At 38.9% G+C, this 22,741-nt stretch overlaps 1 protein-coding gene and 1 long non-coding RNA gene across 2 annotated transcripts in view; both read left to right on the forward strand.

Moving 5' to 3' along the window:
* Positions 1-11,743, forward strand: part of LOC121020347 (uncharacterized) — a 48,242-nt gene extending 36,499 nt beyond the window's left edge. Inside the window, exons 3-4 of the long non-coding RNA XR_005786086.1 lie at positions 1,363-1,445; positions 11,625-11,743. This is a non-coding gene — a long non-coding RNA (uncharacterized LOC121020347). The remainder of the gene's footprint in view (positions 1-1,362; positions 1,446-11,624) is intronic.
* The window catches only part of LOC121020450 (uncharacterized), a 328,749-nt gene that overhangs the window by 256,889 nt on the left and 49,119 nt on the right, over positions 1-22,741 (forward strand). Inside the window, exons 18-20 of the mRNA XM_040460498.1 lie at positions 600-801; positions 1,363-1,445; positions 4,532-4,671. Of these exons, the coding sequence (XP_040316432.1) occupies positions 600-801; positions 1,363-1,445; positions 4,532-4,671 (425 nt within the window). The remainder of the gene's footprint in view (positions 1-599; positions 802-1,362; positions 1,446-4,531; positions 4,672-22,741) is intronic.

The raw sequence follows: 22,741 nt of genomic DNA on the forward strand, positions 1-22,741 counted from the left end.
CTCGATTTTGACCACACCAAACACACTATCAATGAATTCTGTTTAGACTCAAAATAAGGAAGCTCTTTTAAAGGTTTACATGACCCTCATCCCAATAGACTAAAGTGCCAGGCTTCTGACACAAGGGGCACTTAACCATTTGACTCTCCCTGAAGAAGGACGTTTTTTGGTATCTGCCTTCAGTTTAGCATCGTGTACTGGGAACAGAGTCAGAAAATACAATAAAACCTTGCTGCTCAAAAATGCATGAGCCACAAAGACCTTGACTGGGGAGAAGAGGCCGGCTGGGTCATCTCTAGGGAGAAGAAATTTTTTTTAAAGCATATAGACACGGAGATGATGTCCAAAAATATTTGCACTATGGAAACCTCCTTAAAAAAACGTCCACAAGGGCAATTCCAAAGGCCAGGATGAAAATATTTAGTCCCTGGAATGGGAGAGGAGGACAAGCAGTAATCCTTTGGCTGCTTGTGGTGTATGATGCGTGTATACTCAAAAAAAAAAAAAAAAGTTATTGGGTCAACCTTACGGGAATGATCGGTAATTTAAGAAATAGTCTCCAACTCACACTCTTTCAGATCCTGTGTTAAACACTGCAGAAGAAACAAGATGAACAAGGCACATTGTCTGCAGAGAGTTTTATTGTTGTTGTCGTTGTTGTTACTTTGGTTTGTTTGCGAAGAGTTATGGTTCTGGAGCAGCAGTTCTCAACTGGTGATGTCTTGCTCCCCAGGAGGCATTTGGCAACACCCGGAGACATTTTTGGTTGCAGCAAGTGGGGGAGGGATGGAGGGGTGGAAGGTACTGCGGGCATCCAGTAGGTAGAGGCCAAAAATGCTGCTAAACAGTTTAGAAAACACGGGGCAGCCCTCATAACGAAGAATGATCCAATCCAAAATAGTGCTGAGGTTGAGAAACTCCAGGATAAGTCATGCATCATATGAAAAAGTTAGCTCAGGTGGCAAATCCTGGGTACAGATGGGAACAGAACTTTTTAGCCTCAAGGTTTTATATTGGAACACTGGTATGAGGTGCAGAGGAGTGTCTTTGAAAACTCGATCCCAGAAAAACTAGCTGATAATGGAGAATCCTACCCGGATGTGGGTAGGAAAACGGATCAGACTGATGCTGGTAAATTGCATCCCCCGTGGGGTGACCACTGGTAGAGTTCTACTTGAGGTTCATACATCGACTGCATTAAAATTGGGAGGATAGAACATCTTAGAGCCTCCTTACAGTTCTTGAATTTATCCCCATTTGTCGGGCTTTATATACATTCTTAGATTACAGTAGTATAAGCTTACATGGCCTCTGAAGTGAAAATCTGTGATACATTTTCCCACCTTTTGTTTTTAACCCTAGGAAGCATTTCTAATAAATTTGGTCCCTGCCCTATGGACTGTGATCTCAATCTCTTAAAAGAAGACCGTGAATTACACAAGAAGGTAAGATGAAAGCCGTAGAGTTGGCTTTGGAAAGACCATGAAAACAGCAGTCCCTGATTATTAACTATGATTTCTTAAAATATATTTACAGGTAGAAAGTAATTTGGTCTTCAAAGCAGGGTTTGAAGTGTGGGACATGCTAAAGCAGCTGACGTTTGTGAAATCAGTAATGCCAATAAATTTTTATTACATCCGAATCAGACTTCTTTAAGCTGTTGAAGACTTTAGTTAATCAGTCTACAAGACTCTTTCCAGCTCTGGCAGGGTGATTAGAAAACGTGCTGATTGTACTGCGTTTTATTTGGCCTGATCAAGGCTGCCATGAAGTCTGTTCAGAAACTGTCTTGATGCATTTATATAAATTACGTAGCCTGGGTTTTCTAATGTTGATGAAATGAATTTTACCAGCGTCACTGAATCCAGTTTTTAGATAATCAGCCGTTTTCAAAGTCCATATCTGCATACAGCAAGTGACTTTGGGTTTTAAGTGTTCAGACAATTTGGCCCCGGCCAGGAAATGGAAATGAAAAGATTGTCCTCCATCCCTGCCTTTTCCCATATGAATTACTTGCATCATCTTAATTTTCCACTTTCCTGACTAAATAGTATAGGTTTATAGAATCAACTTTCTGCCTTACTCTCAAGACTGACTTTAAAGTCAGTTTTCATTTCTAAATACTGGACCACCATCTAACCAAATGAATGGTTAAGTTTTTAATGTTTAGATGAATACCACAACATTCACAATTGCTATTGTCTTTTTAAAATTTTATTTTACTTTTTACTTATTTATTTTTTTGAGTTTATTTGAGAAAGAGAGAGAAAGAGAAAGAGAGAGAGAGAGAGAGAGAGAGAGAGGAAGGGGCAGAAAGATAGAATCCCAAGAAGGCTTAGCCCTGTCAGTGCAGAGCCTGATGCGGGGCTCAAGCTCATGAACTGTGAGATCATGACCTGAGCCGAAATCAAGAGTTGGAGGCTTAAATGACTGAGCCACCCAGGCACCCCTAAATTTTATTTTGGAGACAGAAGAGAGAGAGAGATCACAAGCTGGGGAGAGGGGCAAAGGGAGAGAGAGAGAGAATTTTAAGCAGGCTCCACACAGTGCAGGGCCCGATGAGCCAGATGGGGGCTTGATCCCATGACCCTAAGCGGAAGTCAAGAGTCAGACACTCAACTGACTGAACCACCCAGGCGCCCCAACAATCACTATTGTTTCTATCACAGTCTATATTTTAAAAGGAAGCTTAGGAATAAAAAATTTGTAACGATGACATTTGAACTGAAGTATTTACTGAGTGCTTGCAAATTACTAGGTTCCAGGAAATGTTCTCAGTCCTCTGGATGGAAGGGCTCACCTTGTTCTCACAACAAACTAATGGGATAGATGCTACAATTATCATCATTTTCCCTGTTTTATAGGTGAGGCAAATAAGGAGATGGAGTGAATTAGCCAAAATAACATTGCCAATAAGTGCACAGCTTTGAATCCAGACTGTCTGTTTCTGGCATCCATATTTGTATCCATCATGAAGTAATACTTCAGAAAAGTTGTGAATTTTTTTTCTCCTTTCAGCCAGGTCTACATGTTCTACTTCTGGAGTCTTATACCTTAATTGAAAGCCTGGAATAAGGAAACAAAGGACAATTTCCTAGGAAGGAAAAAAGCTCATGTCCTTTTACACATATTACATATTAGGTACTATTACACACTTGTATGTACACTTTTTGGAAAGATCAAAAAAGGATATGCCCATGAGGCTTCTAGGATATTGTGGATCAAATATTAGTCTCAAGTATTTTTGTGAATTTTCATACTACTTACTGAATACTTACTACTTACTGAATACATACTACTTACTACTACTTACTGAATACATACTACTTACTGAATACATACTACTTACCTTGGGATTAGAAGAAAGGCTGAAATAGATAAGGTGAGAAAGATTACAATCATCCAGAAAACCTGAAGCTCGTCTGTATATTTTCTGAGTTTGCATGTTCAATTAAGAAATTTTTTTCATCTTATTTTTAGTATTATTTTTAGTATTTTTAGTATTATATTTTTAGTATTCCAAAATTTGTGAGTCAATTGCTTGGGATATTATGCTCTTCCCTGGGGTCAGGCACTTTGAGAAGTTGTCTTAACTGAATTGCTTTAGGAAGGAGTTTGTTCTTGTCAGGAATATGTCTAAGTGAAGTCAGTGGTGTGAAATGACAGAGCCAGATACACACGGGCCACCCAGAAACAAGTGATCGAGTGCTGTGGACAAGGGCGATTAAACCGCCTACTAAACCTAAATCTAAAACTCCCTACTCCAACTTAAGTGTTTTCCTTTTTTTCTCATCTCGGCATGGTTATTAAGGATTAATTTAGATCTTCAACTGACGTTAAAGATCCAACCTAGGCAATTTACAAGGCGGCTGTGGGCCAATGAGGTTCATGTTCAACTTCACGTGGGAAGCGTCGGTTTCCCAAATACCACGTGCCCAGAAAACAATCAGAATTTGTGGTCTCAAGTGGCCAGAAATGTTAGTTGTCCTCCGGGGGGGGCAGAACCTAGGGGGTTGGTTACTCAATTTAGAGTTTTCTCTAGGTAAATTCTACCCACCCAAGGATAGCTTATTTCTCCCTGGGCATTGCTAATGGAATGCCTGTCTTGAAAAATTTTCTGGTACACACAGCAGATATGACTTAAAGAAAGAGGAAAGACTATCCTTGATGGATGGCCTGAGGATTTAGGCTGGTTTAATTTGGAGCTATGATTTTTCCTTTTGGATGATAATAACAGCAAAGACGGAGTTGAACATGATGTCACGTTTATTTGCTTTGATATTTCAGATGCACCTGGTGTTTGTTGTTGTTATCTCTGACCTGCAATTCTGTGATCTTATTAACACAAGCCTCTTAGCAGAGTACCTGCACCCCAAATCTTCCTCCACTGCCTTCTTAAAAAAAATGATACACCTCATGGGGCAGGCATTAAAGCATCCACCAGTGCTCACTTCTGATCTTCCCAGGGCAGTTCAAAAGCATTTGTAATCCTCAGGATTCAGCCTTTTATTCACTACTTCCCCTTTCTAAGACTCTGTCTTTTGATGAAACAATCCCTTCGCTCTTCATCTGGCCAGATGGGAGTGCTCCCTGGAGTCGCGCACAAAGACCCCGTAAAGAGTTTGGGGGAGAAAAAGCTGCCGCTAAGTGGAGCTTAATTGTGCTAGAACCGTAATGCCTTTCCAAGCACCGGTGCTGCTGGCCTGTGAGCTGCAAGCTCCCTTTCTCCACACACAGGCTTAACCACCTCTCGGGCTCCATCACGGCCACCTTCTCCACCAGCTGATCAGGCCATGGACGGAATTATGGCTATGGGGCAAAACCTCTGAACCACAAGATAGCGACCCTGGGCTTTGCTTCCTATCGTCTAACAACTTAATGAGCTTATCATGTCATGAACTGGCCAACTTTGAGATTTAATATAAATCTTCCCGTAACATTTTCGAGTTAACTGCTTCATAGAAATGCTATAATAAATGCCAAAGAAAGGATGTGAAGTGTCCCATTGATCACCTGTGCTATGTAGTGCATTGTGCCAGGTGCTACTATGTCCTGAATAATCGAAAGCATTTTAAATGCTATCCTCCCCACGCCCAGAGGAATTTTATGGATATTATCTCTAGAATCCTGTGCTCTATGTAGGACAAATATTATCTCTGTTTCCCAGATTAAAAATCTTAAACTCGCGAACTCTAGATAATCTAAGTTTCCAAACAAGTGAGAAGACTTGAATGTGGGTCTCCTCGACCATCACTCGCCGACCCTTTGCACTACGCTACGCACTTGAATTTTTCAAAATTCTTTAAAACACTCTTGGCTGTCATTTTGTGTTGTGTTTGAAAGAATGTTCGTTCGCTGCTTCCTAAACAATGTTGCATTTGAGTGACAATCCCCACAAACCAAATATTTAGTTCTTGAACTTGAAAATCATATTCTGAATTTCAGTAATTTATGTTTTAATATTTGCTGTTGATTTGTGATGGATTAGGGTGTGGGTAGCCATACACAAAATACATAATATGTGATGTTTCAGAACAAATTTGCATCAGTGATGTCTTATGATGTCTTACAGTATAGATATTCATCTTCCTAAAGACATTGCTGTTGGAATAATTTTTTTTTTTTTTTTTTTTAGTGATGATGTTCTTTGGTTTCAGGGTATATACAGGATCTATTTTCTGTCTTTTCAATGTTGATGATATGCTAATTAAAGCATTATTTCTCCGGAATAGATTCAATATATAAATCTGTGGTTGGTGGATTGTTTTGATTCCTCTGTATAAGTAGGCTCACACATCCTGGTACTTACCTGGGGACTTCCCTGCACACACTTACCTACTTTTTGGATTCAAAACTCTTATTTATTTGTGTTTTTGTTCCTTTTGCGCTTCATTTCTTTGGACATAAACTAATTTCCACAACTTTATATCTTCTAAAATACTGATTTGAAGGAATTTTTAGCACATTAACTTAGATTTCTTTGTTTGTTTTAAGTAGGATCCATGCCCAGGGTGGAGCCCAATTCTGGGCTTGAACTCACGACCCTGAGATCAAGACCTGAGCTCAGATCAAGAGTGGGAAGCTTAATTGACTGAGCCATCCAGTCCCCCTCACCAACTTAGTTATCCTTTAAAAGAAATCCAAGGGCTCCTGGGTGGCTCAGTCAGTTCAGCATCTGACTCTTGATTTTGGGTCAGGTCATGATCTTGGGGTTCTGAAACTGAGCCCTGCATCAGGCTCTGTGCTGACAGCATGGAGCCTGCTTGGTATTCTCTCTCTCCCTCTCTCTCTGCCTCTCCATCTCTCAAAATAAATAAATACACATTAAAAAATACTGTTACTGACACAGGCATTACAGAGGCTGAGAAAGGTGAAGAGGACCACAGTGATTGACTGATTTTCAGGGGCTTTATTTCTTCCTTAAAAAAAATTTGTTGAGGTATAATTGACATAGCATATTATAATAAGTTTCACAACATAGTGATTTGAAATCCATGTATGTTACAAAATGGCTACCACAACAAGTCTAGTCCCCATCTGTCACCATACGAAATTGATACAGTATTGACTATATTACAACTGCTGTACATTAAATCCCTACGACTTATTTATTTTATACCTGAAGTTTGTACTTTTTAATCCCTTCAGTTATTTCACTCTTCCACCCCTACCACTGGCAACCAACAATCTGTTTTCCGTATCTATGAGTCTGGGTTTTGTTTTGTTTGCGTTGTTTTATTGGATTCAACATGTAAGTGAAACCAATGCAATATCTGTCTTTCTCTGTCTGACTTATTTTACTAAACATAATACCATCAGGATCCATCTATGTCATTGTCAGTGACGATGATTTCATTCTTTTTATGGCTGAGTAATATTCCATTGTATACATATGTACACTGCATCTTCTTTATTCATTCACCCATTGATGGACACTTAGGTTGTTTCCATATTTTTGTTATTGTAAATAATGCTACAACAAACATAGGGGTAAAAATCTTTTCAAATTGGTGTTTTTGTTTTCTTCAGATAGAGACCCAGTAGTGCAATTGGTGGATTATATGATAGCTCTATTTTTATTTTTTTAAGTTTATTTATTTTTGAGAGAGAGAGACAGAGAGAGAGAACAGAGGAGGGGCAGAGAGAGGGAGAGAGAACGAATCCCAAGTAGGTTCTGTGCTGGCAGCACAGAGATTTGAACCCACGAACTGCAAGATCATGACCTGAGCCAAAATCAACAATCAGTCATGCAACTGACTGAGCCACCCAGACACCCCAAGATGGCTCCATTTTTTTTTTATTCTTTGAGGGAGCTTTATATTGTTTTGTGTAGTGGCTGCACCAGTTTACGTTCCCACCAGCAACGAATGAGGAGTTTCCTTTCTTCACATCCTGCCAATACTTTTTGTTTCTTGATTTTTTTAATAAAGTTGTTCTGACAGCTGTGTGGTAGTATCTTCTTGTGATGAATTTCCCTGATTATGAGTGATGTTGAGCATCTTTCCATTATTTGTTATCCATCTGTATGTTTTCTTTGTGAAAACATCTATTCAGATCTGCTGCCCATCTTTTAATTGAATTTTTGTCCTTGTTATTGAGTTATAAAAATTGTTTTTATACTTTGGATATTAATCCCTTACCACATATGTAATTTACAAATATCTTCTCCCATTTAGTAGGTTGCTTTTTCATTTTGTTGATCATTTCCTTCTCTGTGCAAAAACATTTTTAGTTTGATGTGGTGTCATTTGCTTATTTTGCTTCTGTTTCCCTTGCCTTTGGAGTCAGATCCAAAAAGAGAAAAAATTGCTAAGAACACTGTCAAGGCACCTATCACCTATATTTTCTTCTAGAAATTTTATGTTTTCTGGTCTAGCATTCAGGTTTTTACTCCACTTTGAGTTAATTTTTGCATAGTGTAAGAAAGTGGTCCAGTTTCAATCTTTTGCAGGTAGCTCTTCAGTTTTCACAACACCATTTATTAAAGAGATCATTCTTTCCTCATTGCATATTCTTGTCTCTTTTGTTGTAAATTAACTGACCACATATGTGTGGGTTTATTTCTGGGTTATTTTGTTCTATTGATCTATATGTCTGTTGTTATGGCAATACCATACTGCTTTAATTACTATAGCTTTGTAGTATAGTTTGAAATCAGGGAGAATGATACCTCTGGTTTTGTTCTTTCTCCAGATTGTTTTGGCTGTCTGGGGTCTTTCAAATTTTAGAATTATTTGTTCTAGTTGTGTGAAAAATGTCATTGGAATTTTAATGGAATTTGCACTGAATCTATAAATTGTTTTGGGTAGTATGGGCATTTTAACAATATTAAATCTTCCAATCCACGCGCATGGAATATCTTTCCATTTGTGTCATTTTCAATTTTTTTCATCAATGACTTATAGTTTATACTGTATGAGCAGTACGTTGATCTCTCTCTCTGTCTTTTCACCCCATTAGTCCATTTACATTTAAAGTAATTATTGACATGTATGTATTTATTGCTATTCTGTTCATTATTTTCTGGATGTTTTTGTAGTTACTCTGTGTTCTTTTCTTCTTTTTCTCAGTTTCCTTGTTGTTTGATAATTTTCTTTAGTGTTATGTTCAGATTCCTTTGTTCTTCTCTTTTGTGTTTTTACTGTAAGTTTTTACTTTGTTGTTACCATGACATTCACATTATTACCTTAAGTATGTGACAGTCAATTTTGTCGATAGCAGCTTAAATTTGAACACATTCCCAAACTCTACATTTTTACTGGTTGCTCCTCAACATTTTATATTTTTGTTGTCACTTTTAATATATTTTTATTTTATATATTTCTGAACTAATTTATTGTAGTTTTAGTTAATTCGACTACTTTTGACTTTTAATCTTAGTAGCTTTATAAGTGACTAATCTCTTACCTTTATTATATATTTACCTTTTCCAGTGACATTTTTACTGTCATATGCTTTCTTATTCTTAAGTAGTGCTATGTCTTTTCAGCTTAAAGAAATCCCTTTAACACTTCCTGAAAGGTCAATTTAGTGGATTGATCTCTTCTTCAAACCTGAATGATAACCTTGCTGGGTAGCATATACTTGGTTGAAAATTTTTTGTTTGTTTGTTTGTTTTTTTTTTTTGAGTTCTTTGAATATGTCATGCCTTCCCTTCTAAGCTTGCAAAATTTTTGCTGAGAAATATTCTTATAGCTTTGTGGAGTTACCCTTGTAAATAACAATCTGGTTTTCTTTTGCTGCTTGTAAGATTCTCTCTTTATCTTTAACTCTGGACATTTTAATTATAATGTGTCTTGGTGTGGTTCTCTATGGATTCATTTTATTTGGAAATTTTGGGATACTTGGATCTGTTGCCCTCCTTAGGTTAGGCAAGTTTTCGGCTATTGTTTCTTTACTTAAGTTTTCTGCCCCTCTTCTTTCTCTCCCCTCCTTCTGGGACCCCTATATTGTGAATATTCTGCTTCAGGTTGTCTCAGAGATCCCTTAATTATCCCCATTATAAAATTATTTTATTTTATTTTTGCTGCTCCATCCAGGTAACTTCCATTGCTTTCTCTTCCAGCTCTTTGACCCATTCTTTTACTTTATCCAGTCTGTTGTTAAACATATTTTTCAGTTCGGTTCAATATTCTTTATCTCTGTGAGTTTTGTTTAGTACTTTATTGTTTCCTCTCATCATTGAAGTACTGTGTTCATCCTTTCTTCTCCAGAATTCAGTGAGCATCTTTATGACTATTACCTTAAATTCTCTATCAGGTGAATTACTTCTCTCTGTGTTATTAAGGTCTTTTTCTGAGGTTTTTTTCTTGTTCTTTTGTTTGGAACTCATTTCTCTGTTTTCTTTTTTTGCTTGATTCTCTGTTTGTATCTATGTATTAAGTCAAACAGCTACTTCTCTCAGTCTTGAAGGAGTGCCTTGATGTAGGTGATTGTCTTTCTCATTAAACCTTGCCCTAGCTTGTGGTTGTCTCTAGACAGCTGCTTTTAAAATATGCAAGTATGTACAGTCCTTTGGGGCCACAATTATAATCTCTGCTGACCTCCAGACCAGGAGATCTGGAGGTGTGTCCTGGGCAACAGTTGCAAAAAATCAGGGCCCCAGACAACCGTATAACTAATTTTTGGGAATTCTTATCAAGATGTAGTGAGGCAACAAAGGTGGGCAAGAATGGTCTCCATGCTTATTTTCCCTGGGAGTGCCTCCTTAGCCTTGCTTGATAGGTGGGAAACCTGAAGCTTATCCCTCAAGCTGAAGCTCCAGGCTAAGCAAATTGGACTCTTTTCACAGGAAGATCTGGGTTGTGTTTCAGCCCTCTGTGTTTCAGTGCCCTAGGGATGGTGACATGGCAGGAATAGCCATTACTTTACATTGATGGCTGTCATTACTGGATTTTGTTCTTAACGCAATCAAACCACCCAATTTCATATTAAAATAAGTAGCTTTGTTGAGCTCCCTAGAGATTTGCTGATGCATCTTCTTCACCTCAGTTTCATTCTGTTTGTCCTGGTTACTGCAACCTGAGAATTCAGAGCAACATTTTGAAATTGCAAAAATATTTTAACTACAGAGTTGTGCAAAAACTTGTATAAACTGATTTCAAGGAATTGCAGGTAGCTGGCCTCTTACAAATGACAACTGAATATGTTTGAAAAGAGTCTAAAGCAAAAAAAAAACTTTTAATGGAACTATCTTATGAATGCAGTCATGCCTACTTTCATTTTCCCATAGACCAGTAGTTTTCAAATGAATTCTTATTTGCAGAATTTTGCAATAAAATCTTATAAAAGACTGCAATATATAAACCAATGGAAATCAAACTATTTTGAACAGTGACTAAGGGAGGAGGGGCGCACAGATTAGCTGCCACTCCCCATCATGATGGGGCTCCTAAGAATGCTTGGTTGAACTACAGGACTCAGTTTCTCCAAAGGGACAGTCTGTTTGCTGGATCCATCATCATGGGTCACACAATTCTCTGAAGTTGTACTAAATTAATTGCACAGACACAGTATGGTCCTGAATTTAAATATGTTGTTGAGAGTCGTTAGCTACGGAACTAAGAAGCTGTTGGTGACAAGGCTAGAAGGAAGTAGCCTGCTGAAGCAGAGAGCAGACAAGGAGAAAGGGTCCTGGTGGCCTTTGGTTCATTTGCTACCATATTCCCCAAATCCAACTGTTTCCTTCCTTCTTCTCCAAGAGCTGATTGTTCCAACTTTCCTTCAAATTCTTTTTTGCTGAAAGTTAGCTTAAACTGCATTTTCTTTACTTGCCACCAATAGTCCTGATTTATTACAAATACCATGACCATGGTTGTTGTATGTATGTATGTATGTATGTATTTATTTATTTTTTTAATTCCAGCAACATTTGTAGAGGCTGCTCCAGGGGAAATAATGCAAAAAAAATGAACATAACAGTCTTCCAGTAGAAACATGATTTAGTGAGAGAACGTGGAATGTACAATAATAATTTCAATGCAAAAACCATGACTGATTATGCTTCTATATGATCAATGATTCTACAAATCATTCTGAGGAAAATGTCACTGAACCAGGTGAGCTTTCTATATGATATCTACTAAAATACTTTATTTTTTTATTTCTTTAATTTCATGGATAAGAGAGAAAGCCTGATAAATCACTCAGTGAAGGAAAAATCAGCTGCTTGGAGAACTGGAGAACTTGAGGATTATCCAGAGGATGTATCTTACTTGGAGGAACTGGAGAAACACAGATTTTCAGTTTGGTGAGTAGCTTACCCTGTCTTTCTTTTTTCAAATTGAAATTCATTGAATTAAACATGTCTGTATTCATCCCATTCTTTTATTATTCATTTATTCAACAAATATTGATTGCAGGCCATTTACAGGCTATATGATATATGCCCTGACTTGGGAAAGCTCATAGTCCAATAAAATATATGGATGCTTAAAAACATCAATGTTATGTGATAGTGCTGTTAAAAAAAAAAAGGCACAAAGTGCCACATACACACATGGAGAAGCTGATGGCTAAGTTTGCTTGATAATAGAGAAGCGTTCTTAGAAAAAGTTTGAGCCAAATCTTGCGGAGAGGAATACATGGAGAAATGGTGACAGTTAGTTGTGGGTTGCATCAGTAGACAGAATTGAGAGGGTGGCCAGGAAGTATATGTGCTTTAACCTTAGTTTACTTAAGATTCAAGCAGACAGTTATTGCCCTCTTTACCTGGTGGTGCATATACAGGTATATCTGCCTATGCAAGCATATATAGAATAAATATTTTAAAAAGTACTTATAAGAAAGAGCAATGGAACTTCTTAGTGGTAATGATGATAGACCTTTGCATTGGCAGGATTCATCAAGGGTGGGGGAATGAACAGCAGTAAGTGACAGCATGATAAATAGAGTAACCTAGGAAACAAGAAGAGACAGAGTTCAAAGTCATCCATTCCAAACTACTGCTTCCTTGCCCACCTCAAGATCCATGCCCTGAATGGTTTTCCCAATGGGCAATTATCTACCATATAACTGAGTTTCCAACGAGTGTTCCCTTACTCTCCGATCCTGGAACCACCATCAGGAAAATAGTATCAGCTCAGATTTTGCTTATCCAGTGACATTTTTAATAAGTTCCACTGGTTTTAGTTGAATTTAAAAGTTGGGGTACCTGGCTTGGCTCAGTCAAAGGAACATGTGACTCTTGATCTCAAGGTTGTGAGTTTGAGTCTCACGTTGGGTGTAGAGATTACTTAAATGGATTTAGAAAACAAAAAGTTTAAATATTTTCACCAGTGCTTTCCTGAAGCAGCTGAAGTGTGGTCTCCAGGCTTGTGAGTATTCTCTGAATCAAGAGATGCAGGGCTCTGCTTTAGAAACAGGAACAAGGGGGCGCCTGGGTGGCGCAGTCGGTTAAGCGTCCGACTTCAGCCAGGTCACGATCTCGCGGTCCGTGAGTTCGAGCCCCGCGTCAGGCTCTGGGCTGATGGCTCAGAGCCTGGAACCTGTTTCCGATTCTGTGTCTCCCTCTCTCTCTGCCCCTCCCCCGTTCATGCTCTGTCTCTCTCTGTCCCAAAAATAAATAAACGTTGAAAAAAAATTAAAAAAAAAAAAAGAAACAGGAACAGGAACCAAGGAGTCCAGAAGATGGGAAATATGAATACTTCTTCTAGAAAGAAAAATAATATATAAGAAACACTGTAAGTCCATGCTAGGGATTTGCCAGTACAGCTCCAAGGCCAAATTCTGTTCTCCATCTGTTTTTTGTTAAAAACAAAAACAAACAAACAAACAAAAGTCTACCTGGAACCAAGAAACATCAGTTTGGTTACATATGGTCTTTGACTCTTTTTCTCTACATTGGCAGAACTGAGTAGTTGAGGCAAAATCACTGTGACCCATAAAGTCTAGAGTATTTCCTATCTAGCTCTTTACAAAAGTTTTTTCACCCTTGCTCTACACTGGTGTAAATTATTTCTCTGTTGTTCTCTCATGACACTTACACTATTTTAAAGATATTTTTATGTTTATATTTTCACCAGGCTGGGGGTCTTTGGTGTTTTGGTTTTCTATTGCTGCGTGATGAATCTCTGAAGGTTTAGTGCCTTGCATTAACAGCCATTTTACTTGTTTGCAATTCTTCAGGTTGAGAATTCAGTCAGGGTCACATTATAGAAGGCTTCAGTTGCGCCATGTCTAAGGCTTCAGCTGAGGCAGCTCAGACAGCTGGGGTCTGGTTTGAATACTTCATTTTGGGACCATGTGTCTGGGATCATGGTTCCTGCTCTCACCTGAGGTCCTCACTTTTCCACGCTGGCCTCTCTCCACTGATGCTTGGGCTTCTTCTCAGCATGGTGCCTGGGGTTCAAGTGGCATCTTTCCAAGCAGAGAAGGTGGATACTGTAGATTATCTCAAGGCCAAGCTGTCAAAGTTACACAGTGACTCCCACCATATCCTATTGGTTGAAGCAAGTCACAGGGCCAGGCAGAGGGAGAATAGATTCCACTTCTTGATGTGAGAGCAGAAAGGCGACATTGTTGGGATGGCAGACAGTGTGTGGCCATCTTTGGAAGCATAACCTACCGCATTTTGCTTCATTTATTTCTGTGTGGACAGCTCCTAGTGTCGGGCTCAACAAATATTTGTTGAACAAAACAAACGAATTAAAGAAATGAAAGAGTGTAGCCTTTATGGATAAACCTGAGTATGAATTCCAGTTTTTCCCCTGCTTGTAGCCTTAAACAATTTACTTCACCCCTCAGAGACTATTTTATCCTGTATGAAACCAGAATAATAATACCTATACTATAGGAGGCTATGGTTATAATGAAAGTTGAAAGAAAACGTATAAAAATCTAAAATGTATTTTTCATAAAGGCAACTAATATTACTAATATTAGTAATAGTGAAATTTGAGGAAAATGTCTTTTTGAGAGGTTAACATAGAGGCCAAGATCACACAGATGATGTCTCATTTCTCACATCTGTCTTCCTTTCTGTTCTTCAATACCAAGCTCATTATCACATCATGGACTTCACACTTGATGCTTCCTTTGTCTGAAATGTTCTCTCAGCTCTTAGTAGTATGGTCAGCTGTAGATGCTGCAGGCCCCAGCATCTAGTTTACCTCTCTGGTGAGGCCTTTCCTTAGTGCCCCACGTAAAGAGGTACCCACCCCTCTTCTGATTATTTACTTTCTCATAACCTTGTTTTCCTCTTTTTTTCTTAAGTGTATTTATTTATTTTGAGAAAGAGAGAGAGAAAGAGAGAGAGAGAGAAAGAGAGACAATCTCAAGCAGGCTCCACACTGTCAGCACAGAGACCAATGTGGCTCGAACCCACAAACTTTGAGATCATGACCTGACCGGAAACCACGAGTCAGAGTCTTAGCCTACTGAGCCCCTCAGGTGTCCTCTTTGTTTTCCTCTTTAAGGTACTTATCACAGTTTAAATTAATATTTTCTAGTTATTTCATTTATTTACTTCTTTTTTTTTTCCACTAAACAGAAGCTGTAGGTAGGAAGGAACCCTTCTTATCTGGTCACTCCTGGGTTTTCAGGCCCTGGTTCTTGAATACCTGGTTTGTAACAGACAATCAGTAAATATTTACTGAATGGTGAATAAAAGGTGAATAAAAAGCTTCTCTCTATCTCCCAACTCCTTTGGTTGGCATATCTACTTATTTACTTTCAATCTCTCCCTTCTTTTGAAATTGCTACCATTAAAAAAAAAAGTAATATGGGATAATTAACCACTATAAACATTTCTTTGTAAACCAGGATTGAGGATATGGGGGCTGCCGAGACCTCTATAAACTTGTGTTTTAAATGGTCTGAGATACAATCTGAACAATTCCTTGATGTTTTATTAGAACTGGTAAATCATTTATTGGGGCAGCCTTTACCTAAATCCTCTCCAAATCCCCATAAAATGCACTTAACACAGAGTACTGTACTACCCAGACTCAAAGATACATATGACATTGTGTAAGAGGTATTTGCTTCAGTGCAGCAAGATTAAATGTATGCATTTTCTTTCTCTATTTCTTATATGGCCTATCTTGCTCCCTTCCACCCTTCCTCTGTGCCTTATTTGAACATGCTGATTTGGGGAAACTTGGTAGATTGTTAGGGCTTCAGTAATTCACAGCTTCCAATTAAAAAAAAATTTTAAAAATATTTATTTATTTTTAAAATTTTTTTTTAACGTTTATTTATTTTTGAGACAGAGAGAGACAGAGCATGAATGGGGGAGGGACAGAGAGAGAGGGAGACACAGAATCGGAAGCAGGCTCCAGGCTCTGAGCCATCAGCCCAGAGCCCGACGCAGGGCTCGAGCTCACGGACCGCGAGATCGTGACCTGAGCTGAAGTTGGACACTTAACTGACTGAGCCACCCAGGCGCCCCTATTTATTTATTTTTGAAAGAGAGAGAGATAGAGTACGCGTGGGGGAGAGGCAGAAAGACAAGATGACACAGAATCTGAAGCAGGCTCCACACTGTCAGCACAGAGCCCAACTTGGGGCTGAAACCCACGAACCATGAGATCATGACCTGAGCCAAAGTCCGATGCTTAACCAGCTGAGCCACCCAGGCTCCCCACTGCCAATTTTTCAAAAATGTATAGGACCTTTAGCTAGTCAAATGCAAGTTTATCTTATTTGTAGATGTGTATAATTTTTTCAAGTTTATTTATTTCAAGGGGGGGTGGGACAGTGAGGAGGGAGAGAGAGAGAATCCCAAGCAGGCTCCGCATTGTCAGTGCAGAGCCTGACGCAAAGCTCAATCCCACCAACTGTAAGATCATGACCTGAGTAGAAATCAAGAGTCAGATGCTTAACCTACTGAGTCACCCACACACTTCTATAATGTTTTTTTTTTTAGAAAGCTTCCAAATATGAGACTGTAGCATTTTCTCAACCAGAAAGATACCGAACTGAGTTGTCTCTGAGTGTGTAAAATCGGGAGTGTTATTTCAGCACGCTGCAACCCCAGTGGGCCTGTTGTCAGCAGGGTCAGGTGATCATAGGTGAGAGTCATCTGGGCTGCTCCTGGCGGAGTTTGTGTCTCCGCCATCTTTCCTGGGCTACAAGGTCTATCCTGGAAAGAAATTTACATTTTTAGATATAGGCTGGGTGTGATGGGATGACTGTTTTTGGTCATATTTTAGATATCACTCCGTACTTCAGTTGTACATGATTTATTTTCATTGTCACTCATTGGGGTGCACAGTGGTTGGCTCTGTTATATGCTCCCCTAACACCGTGCACATCTTCTTTGTGCCACTGAGCACATGGTGAGTAGGTGTTCTATAGTCTTTCTCTCCCATTAGACTAGAAGTATTACAAATTTCACAGGGGTAGTTGTGGTAAGTCTGTCATGTTAAGTCTGTTGTATTCTTTCTGGTCTAGCCACATGATTGATAAACTGCAAGCACTTAATAAATATCTGTTGAATTATTACATGAAAAATAAGAGCGACATCATAAATTGACATTTCCAGAAGGAAGTTCTGGCTGAAAGGCCAATGGCACAAAACTTGATGTTATATGCTCTGGGCCAATTTGTCTGTGGTGGCTGTTGTTTCTACCTGATGAGCATGTTTTTTCCCCAAGAATTCTTTCACTCACTCTCCTTTATGATAACAGTCACCCCTCCACCCACTGAAATATATGACTATATACCCCAAGGGGTCAGTCCATGATGTGTGTCATGTGCCTGTGACCACTATGATTGGTTCATGGGTGGGCATGTGATCTGAACAAGGCCACCCAAGCCCTTAATCAGGATTTTACATTTTGTTGCTTGGCAACAGCAATTCCTTCTCTTCTTCAAGGTCTTAAGTTGGAATGATTTAAATTTGACACTCCCTGTGTCCATGGCCATCTTTCCCTCTACCTCCTCTCGTTAATTTTTGTCATTTATAGCCTGTTTGAAGTCAGTAGATGTAGGAGCCTCACTGATGCTTTGTAGGTGACATATACATATACTGTTTTATACCAAGGCAAACTAGAAATTAACGTAGTGTTCAGAGATATCTAACTTCCAACTGGGAACAAGGTTCCGGAACGAGACAATCTAAAAATGTTTCCATTGCTATTCAGATACGAGTAAGTGGGTAAGTGACCAGAGAATTACATACTTTTAGAGCAGAAAGGGGTCCTGGGGATTATTCAGTTCAGCCCTGTCAGTTTATACAAGTATAAAGCTGAGACCTAGAGAAGTTAAGTGACTTGCCTTAGGTCATACAGCTAATAAATAATGGAAATGGGACTAGAACCTACTTCCTTTCCATCTTAATCCAGTCCCAATTATAAAAAAATAAATTCTCCCTAGAACTTTGCAAGTTGTTTTATAGTTTCCTGTTTCTATCAATTGCGAGCTGCTGTGATATTCATCAACGCGTTGAATAGAAGGCGCTAATTCTGGGGGAAAATGCACGTAATGGATTATTGCTAGTTTTCTTCCACCATGGGGGTGGGAGTAGGCAGATGCCGCCGTGTCTGTCAAAGGCACATGTTACCGGCCACACAGAGTGTTCTCAGTGAGTCATTTATGTGCCTGACCTGAATGTGTTGCTCAGGGAAGGTCTGAGTTAACTGTAGACATCACAACAGGAAAGTTATTCTTTAATAAAAGTGATCCACTTTCCTTTTTTTTATAACACACATGTGATTTGACATTGAAATAAAATGCAGATGCTACTTTGATTGGCGTATTCCCTATTGTGCTTTTCCAAAACACCTTCACATATGGCCTGCCTCATTCCTGAGAAATGACTTGTTGTTTATGTCATACAAACAGAACAGATTGATTTTACAGTGAGTAAGGAGGATGATGAATTGTACGTTGGAGAGAAATCCTTGTCTCAGCTAAACACTTGAAAATAAATGTTGCCTTTTGGAAAAGGCTCTCATGATACACCCATGATCCTTGTGTTTCATGCCCCCTTTTCTAGGGGTTAAATAATCGCACACATGCAATCTCAGCAAATAGAAAGGGTAGTTACAATAACCTCAAGATATAATTTTTCTTTTCACCATTTAAGCATGCTGTGAGACCTAACAGGTCAAGAAATGGCAGAGTTGTCCCAAAGAACCAACCCCAAACATCTATTTCAATATCGTATCTGTACTATGACCGGAAGAAAACATTTCTCATCGTGGTGGGAGAGTGGTATCATTTCTTTATTTGTCAAATCAATTTTACATATGAAATTTTCATGAAAGGAAGCTTTCTTAGAAGTCTCCAACTTTTATCCCATCAGGATTATTCTGCACCAGGCAGTGAAAATAATGTTATGTCCTCACTCCTCCGACTATAAGCTAACCCCATCCATTTTGCAGAATATTACTGTTTATCAATCCCTTAATCTTATTCCCATACTTTTTAAAATTCAGTGTGCAAGACAGCCTTGTGAGATAATCCCATTTTACAGATTATATAATGGAAGTCTAGAGACCTCAGGTGGTTTATTTACCGGCACCTAACTAGCTGGTCTGTATCCCTTTTCTCTTTTCTTTCCACTATGGCCTGACCTCTAGCATGTTTCTACCATAGCGCTTCCTGACTAGCCTCAGTTTCTTTTTATTAAACTAACAACAAGTTCATTTTTTTAATGTTTATTTTTGAGAGAGAAAGCGTGAGCTGGGGATGGGCAAAGAGAAAGGGGGTCAGAGGATCCGAAGCAGGCTCCGCACTGACAGCAGTGAGTCTGATGCAGGGCTTGAACTCATGAGCTGTGAGACCATGACCTGAGCACAAGTCGGATACTCAACTGACTGAACCACCCAAGTGTCTGAGTAACCTCAGTTTCATGCGTAGATTTCACTTTGTGTGTTTTGAAGGTTATACTGTTTTAAGTTCTAATCTATTGGCTTGTCCCACAGAGTTGGGTGAATGTGGGGTAAAGGTAAAATGCCATGGAGAAAGGCGTTGCTAACTAAGTCAGTTCTAGAAAGGCCCATCAGGGGCAAATGTCTATGGGGATACATTCCTGATAGTATTTTATCAATGACCCACATACAATTAGGTATTTATTGACTGATGTATTTATCTTATTCGATGTGGCTAAAGCATGACTATGTATTCCTACTGAAAAGGAATAGATCTTAATGCCTAGGAACGCGGTTTCTGGAACCGTAATACCTAAACTCAAGCAAATTAGCTTTACAGCTAGTTAAGTTGAGTAGTTGAGTAGAGTAAACTTAGACAAGTCTTTTTGTACTTCCGTTTCTGTGAAAAAAGTTACAGGTTTTCCGTGCCATCAGAAAGTAGAGCGTTCCTATGAAAGCTTTTGTAAGCCAAAATGGCATAACGCGAAAACATAAATGCCATTAATTTATATGGAAACATTTTTAAGCATTCCAAAACACCAAAAAGTACCTCTCTTAGGCTTTTCTGATGCTTTAGCATCTTGCTAATGGATGCACAAAATAAATCGAGATAAATCACAGGTGCCCACAGACACAGTTCAAAGGTCTGGTGGCTGAAGGCTGAGCACAGTTCAGTGAAAGAGCTGGTGGTGCCACTCTTGCTATTCTGCGGTGGCTCCGCCTCCAGCTCACGATAAAACAAATGCTTAATGCTATTTTCAATTTTTTCCTTTTATCATAAAAGCAAAAATATTCTTTGGATTTCTTTTGGTTTGCCAAAGCAGGACCTAACATAGGTCTTCGGCAAAATCCCTTCACCCTTCTCATTTTCTATTGGCTCGAAGCAAGTCCTTGGTCTCTTCCATGCTTGAGGAGGGGATTACAGAGAGCATGCACTCGGGGACTGGAATTGTGGGGGCCCTCTCATGGTGTTCTCATCTGTCTGTGCATATAGGAGGGTGATAGGACAGCTGTGGCTCTTTGTAGTCCTGGGCAGTTGTCTCCGTACTCAAAATGAAATAAAGCCCTGCGTCTGGAAGATTCCAACCCAGTTTGCGTTTTTGTTGACAGTTGTGTCTGCTTCTTTCCTGTGTGTGCCTGAGGCTGAGAAGACCCGTATCCACAGGTGGTTCCCAGCAGTCTACTGCGCTCTGTATGCTACCTTCTTCCTCTCAGAAGACTTTTCAGCTGCTCTACTTTCTTTATGTCTTGGTAATGTGAGGATGAACCATTCTTTCCCCCTCTGGTCCCTCTTCTGCTTGTACCCACTACTGCTCATATAAGTTGATTCTAGTTATATTTTTCTGAATAGTGTTTTCTTTTGGTTTAAGTTTCATATCTACTTATTGTAGTGCAGTCGGTGCTCAATGAACTCATTTTAAAGGCGAAAGGTTGGGGCGCCTGGGTGGCGCAGTCGGTTAAGCGTCCGACTTCAGCCAGGTCACGATCTCGCGGTCCGTGAGTTCGAGCCCCGCGTCAGGCTCTGGGCTGATGGCTCGGAGCCTGGAGCCTGTTTTGGATTCTGTATCTCCCTCTCTCTCTGCTCCTCCCCCGTTCATGCTCTGTCTCTCTCTGTCCCAAAAATAAATAAAACACGTTGAAAATAAAGGCTAAAGGCTATTCACTAACAGGATTTCTCCCTGTTCATTTTGCATATATCTGTGTGCATATATATATACACATACATATATATATAATCTGTATATATATATATATACATATATATATATATATATATATATATATATAATCTTATTTCCTGGACTCTATCTGTAGTTCACTAGATTCATATTATATACATATATATATATATAATGTGTGTGTGTATATGTGTATATATATATAAATGTGTGTGTATATATATATATAAATGTGTGTATATATATATATAAATGTGTGTATATATATATATATAAATGTGTATATATATATATAAATGTGTGTATATATATATATATATATATATAGTCTCATTTCCTGGACTCTGTAGTTCACTAGACTCATATTTTATATATATATATGTATGTGTTATATGTGTGTATATATATAATATGTATTATATATGTGTGTATATATATAATATGCATGTGTGTGTATATATATATATATATGTATATATATATAATGTGTGTGTGTGTGTGTGTGTGTGTGTGTGTGTGTGATCTTATTTCCTGGGCTCTGTAGTTCACTAGATTCATAGACTGGTAAGAAATACCATATCATCTTTATTGTCATCTATATCTACATAAGCAAAACAGCAAAGCAAAATTTACTTTTCATTGACATCTACTAGGGTACTTTGAGGCTTTGACCTTTCTGACTTGCCTTCATATACAAGCAGAGTTATATGTTGTGTTAGGCACTGTTGGCTGCACCCAGAAACCTGTCTTCCAGCCTGTCTTTCTAACCAGTGATGCTGCCTGTAAAGACTAAAAATGGTCTTTGGACCACTGGCACTTTCCTAAGTGGTCATGGACCCACTTCTGGCCATTGAGATACAAGAAGGTTGCAGCTTGGGCTTCCTTCCATTTAAGAGGGAAGCCAGTAATAAAGGACCCTTTTGGCCACTGTCTCATTTCTTCCCACGGGAGTTTGTTGCTATATGGATGTGATGCTGGAAGTTTCTGGAGACGTTTTGTGGCATGAGGAAGAAAATGGGAGAGAAACCAACCCAGCACCCTATTATTTTGAGCCTTTGCTTATGACCTTCTTTTACCTATCTCAAGCTTTTCACATGAAGTAATTAAAGGTACTTATTGCTCAATACCCTTGGATGAACATTCTGTTGTTCATAGCTGAAAGCAATCTTACTGAGACAATGAACCTGCCTGAGTGTGGCTGTGATACACTGAAGAGCAGGTGTTCTTTCTTTCATTTACTATTTATCAGGTTTACACGGTGCCCTAAATTGTGGACATATAGTATTAGAATCCTTTCGTGTAGCCTGGGATCCACCAAAGCATAGCGTGTAACCAGTTGCTTTTTAGCTTAGTACAATTTGGAAAATGGGCACAGCGTGGTGCAGGAGATTCTTCTCCATGGATACCACATTGATTCAGTTGGGAAGGTGGAGAATGAGGTGAGTAGAATTAATTTAGCCAACTGTCTGGAAACCTAACATGATGTCAGTGATAAGATTTAAACATCTAGGAGCTTCAGATCATGAGCCAGTCCGAATTCAAGCTGCTTGATTTAGTTTAAATGATGAAAGGGCAAAACTGGGCATGAAGCAATGTAGGGATTTATTTGATGCAAAAACTCAAATGACCGGTAAAATAGATAATGTTCTGTTGTAGTCTTTTGCAAGCAGCACCAAGAAAACAATTGAGTGGGTGCATTTTGAGCTTCAAGCATTGTAAATTCTTTGACTCTCATATACTTTATGC

Source organism: Herpailurus yagouaroundi, unplaced genomic scaffold, assembly GCF_014898765.1.
Source record: "Herpailurus yagouaroundi ecotype Mexico unplaced genomic scaffold, PumYag 250, whole genome shotgun sequence".
Classification (NCBI taxonomy): Eukaryota; Metazoa; Chordata; class Mammalia; order Carnivora; family Felidae; genus Herpailurus; species Herpailurus yagouaroundi.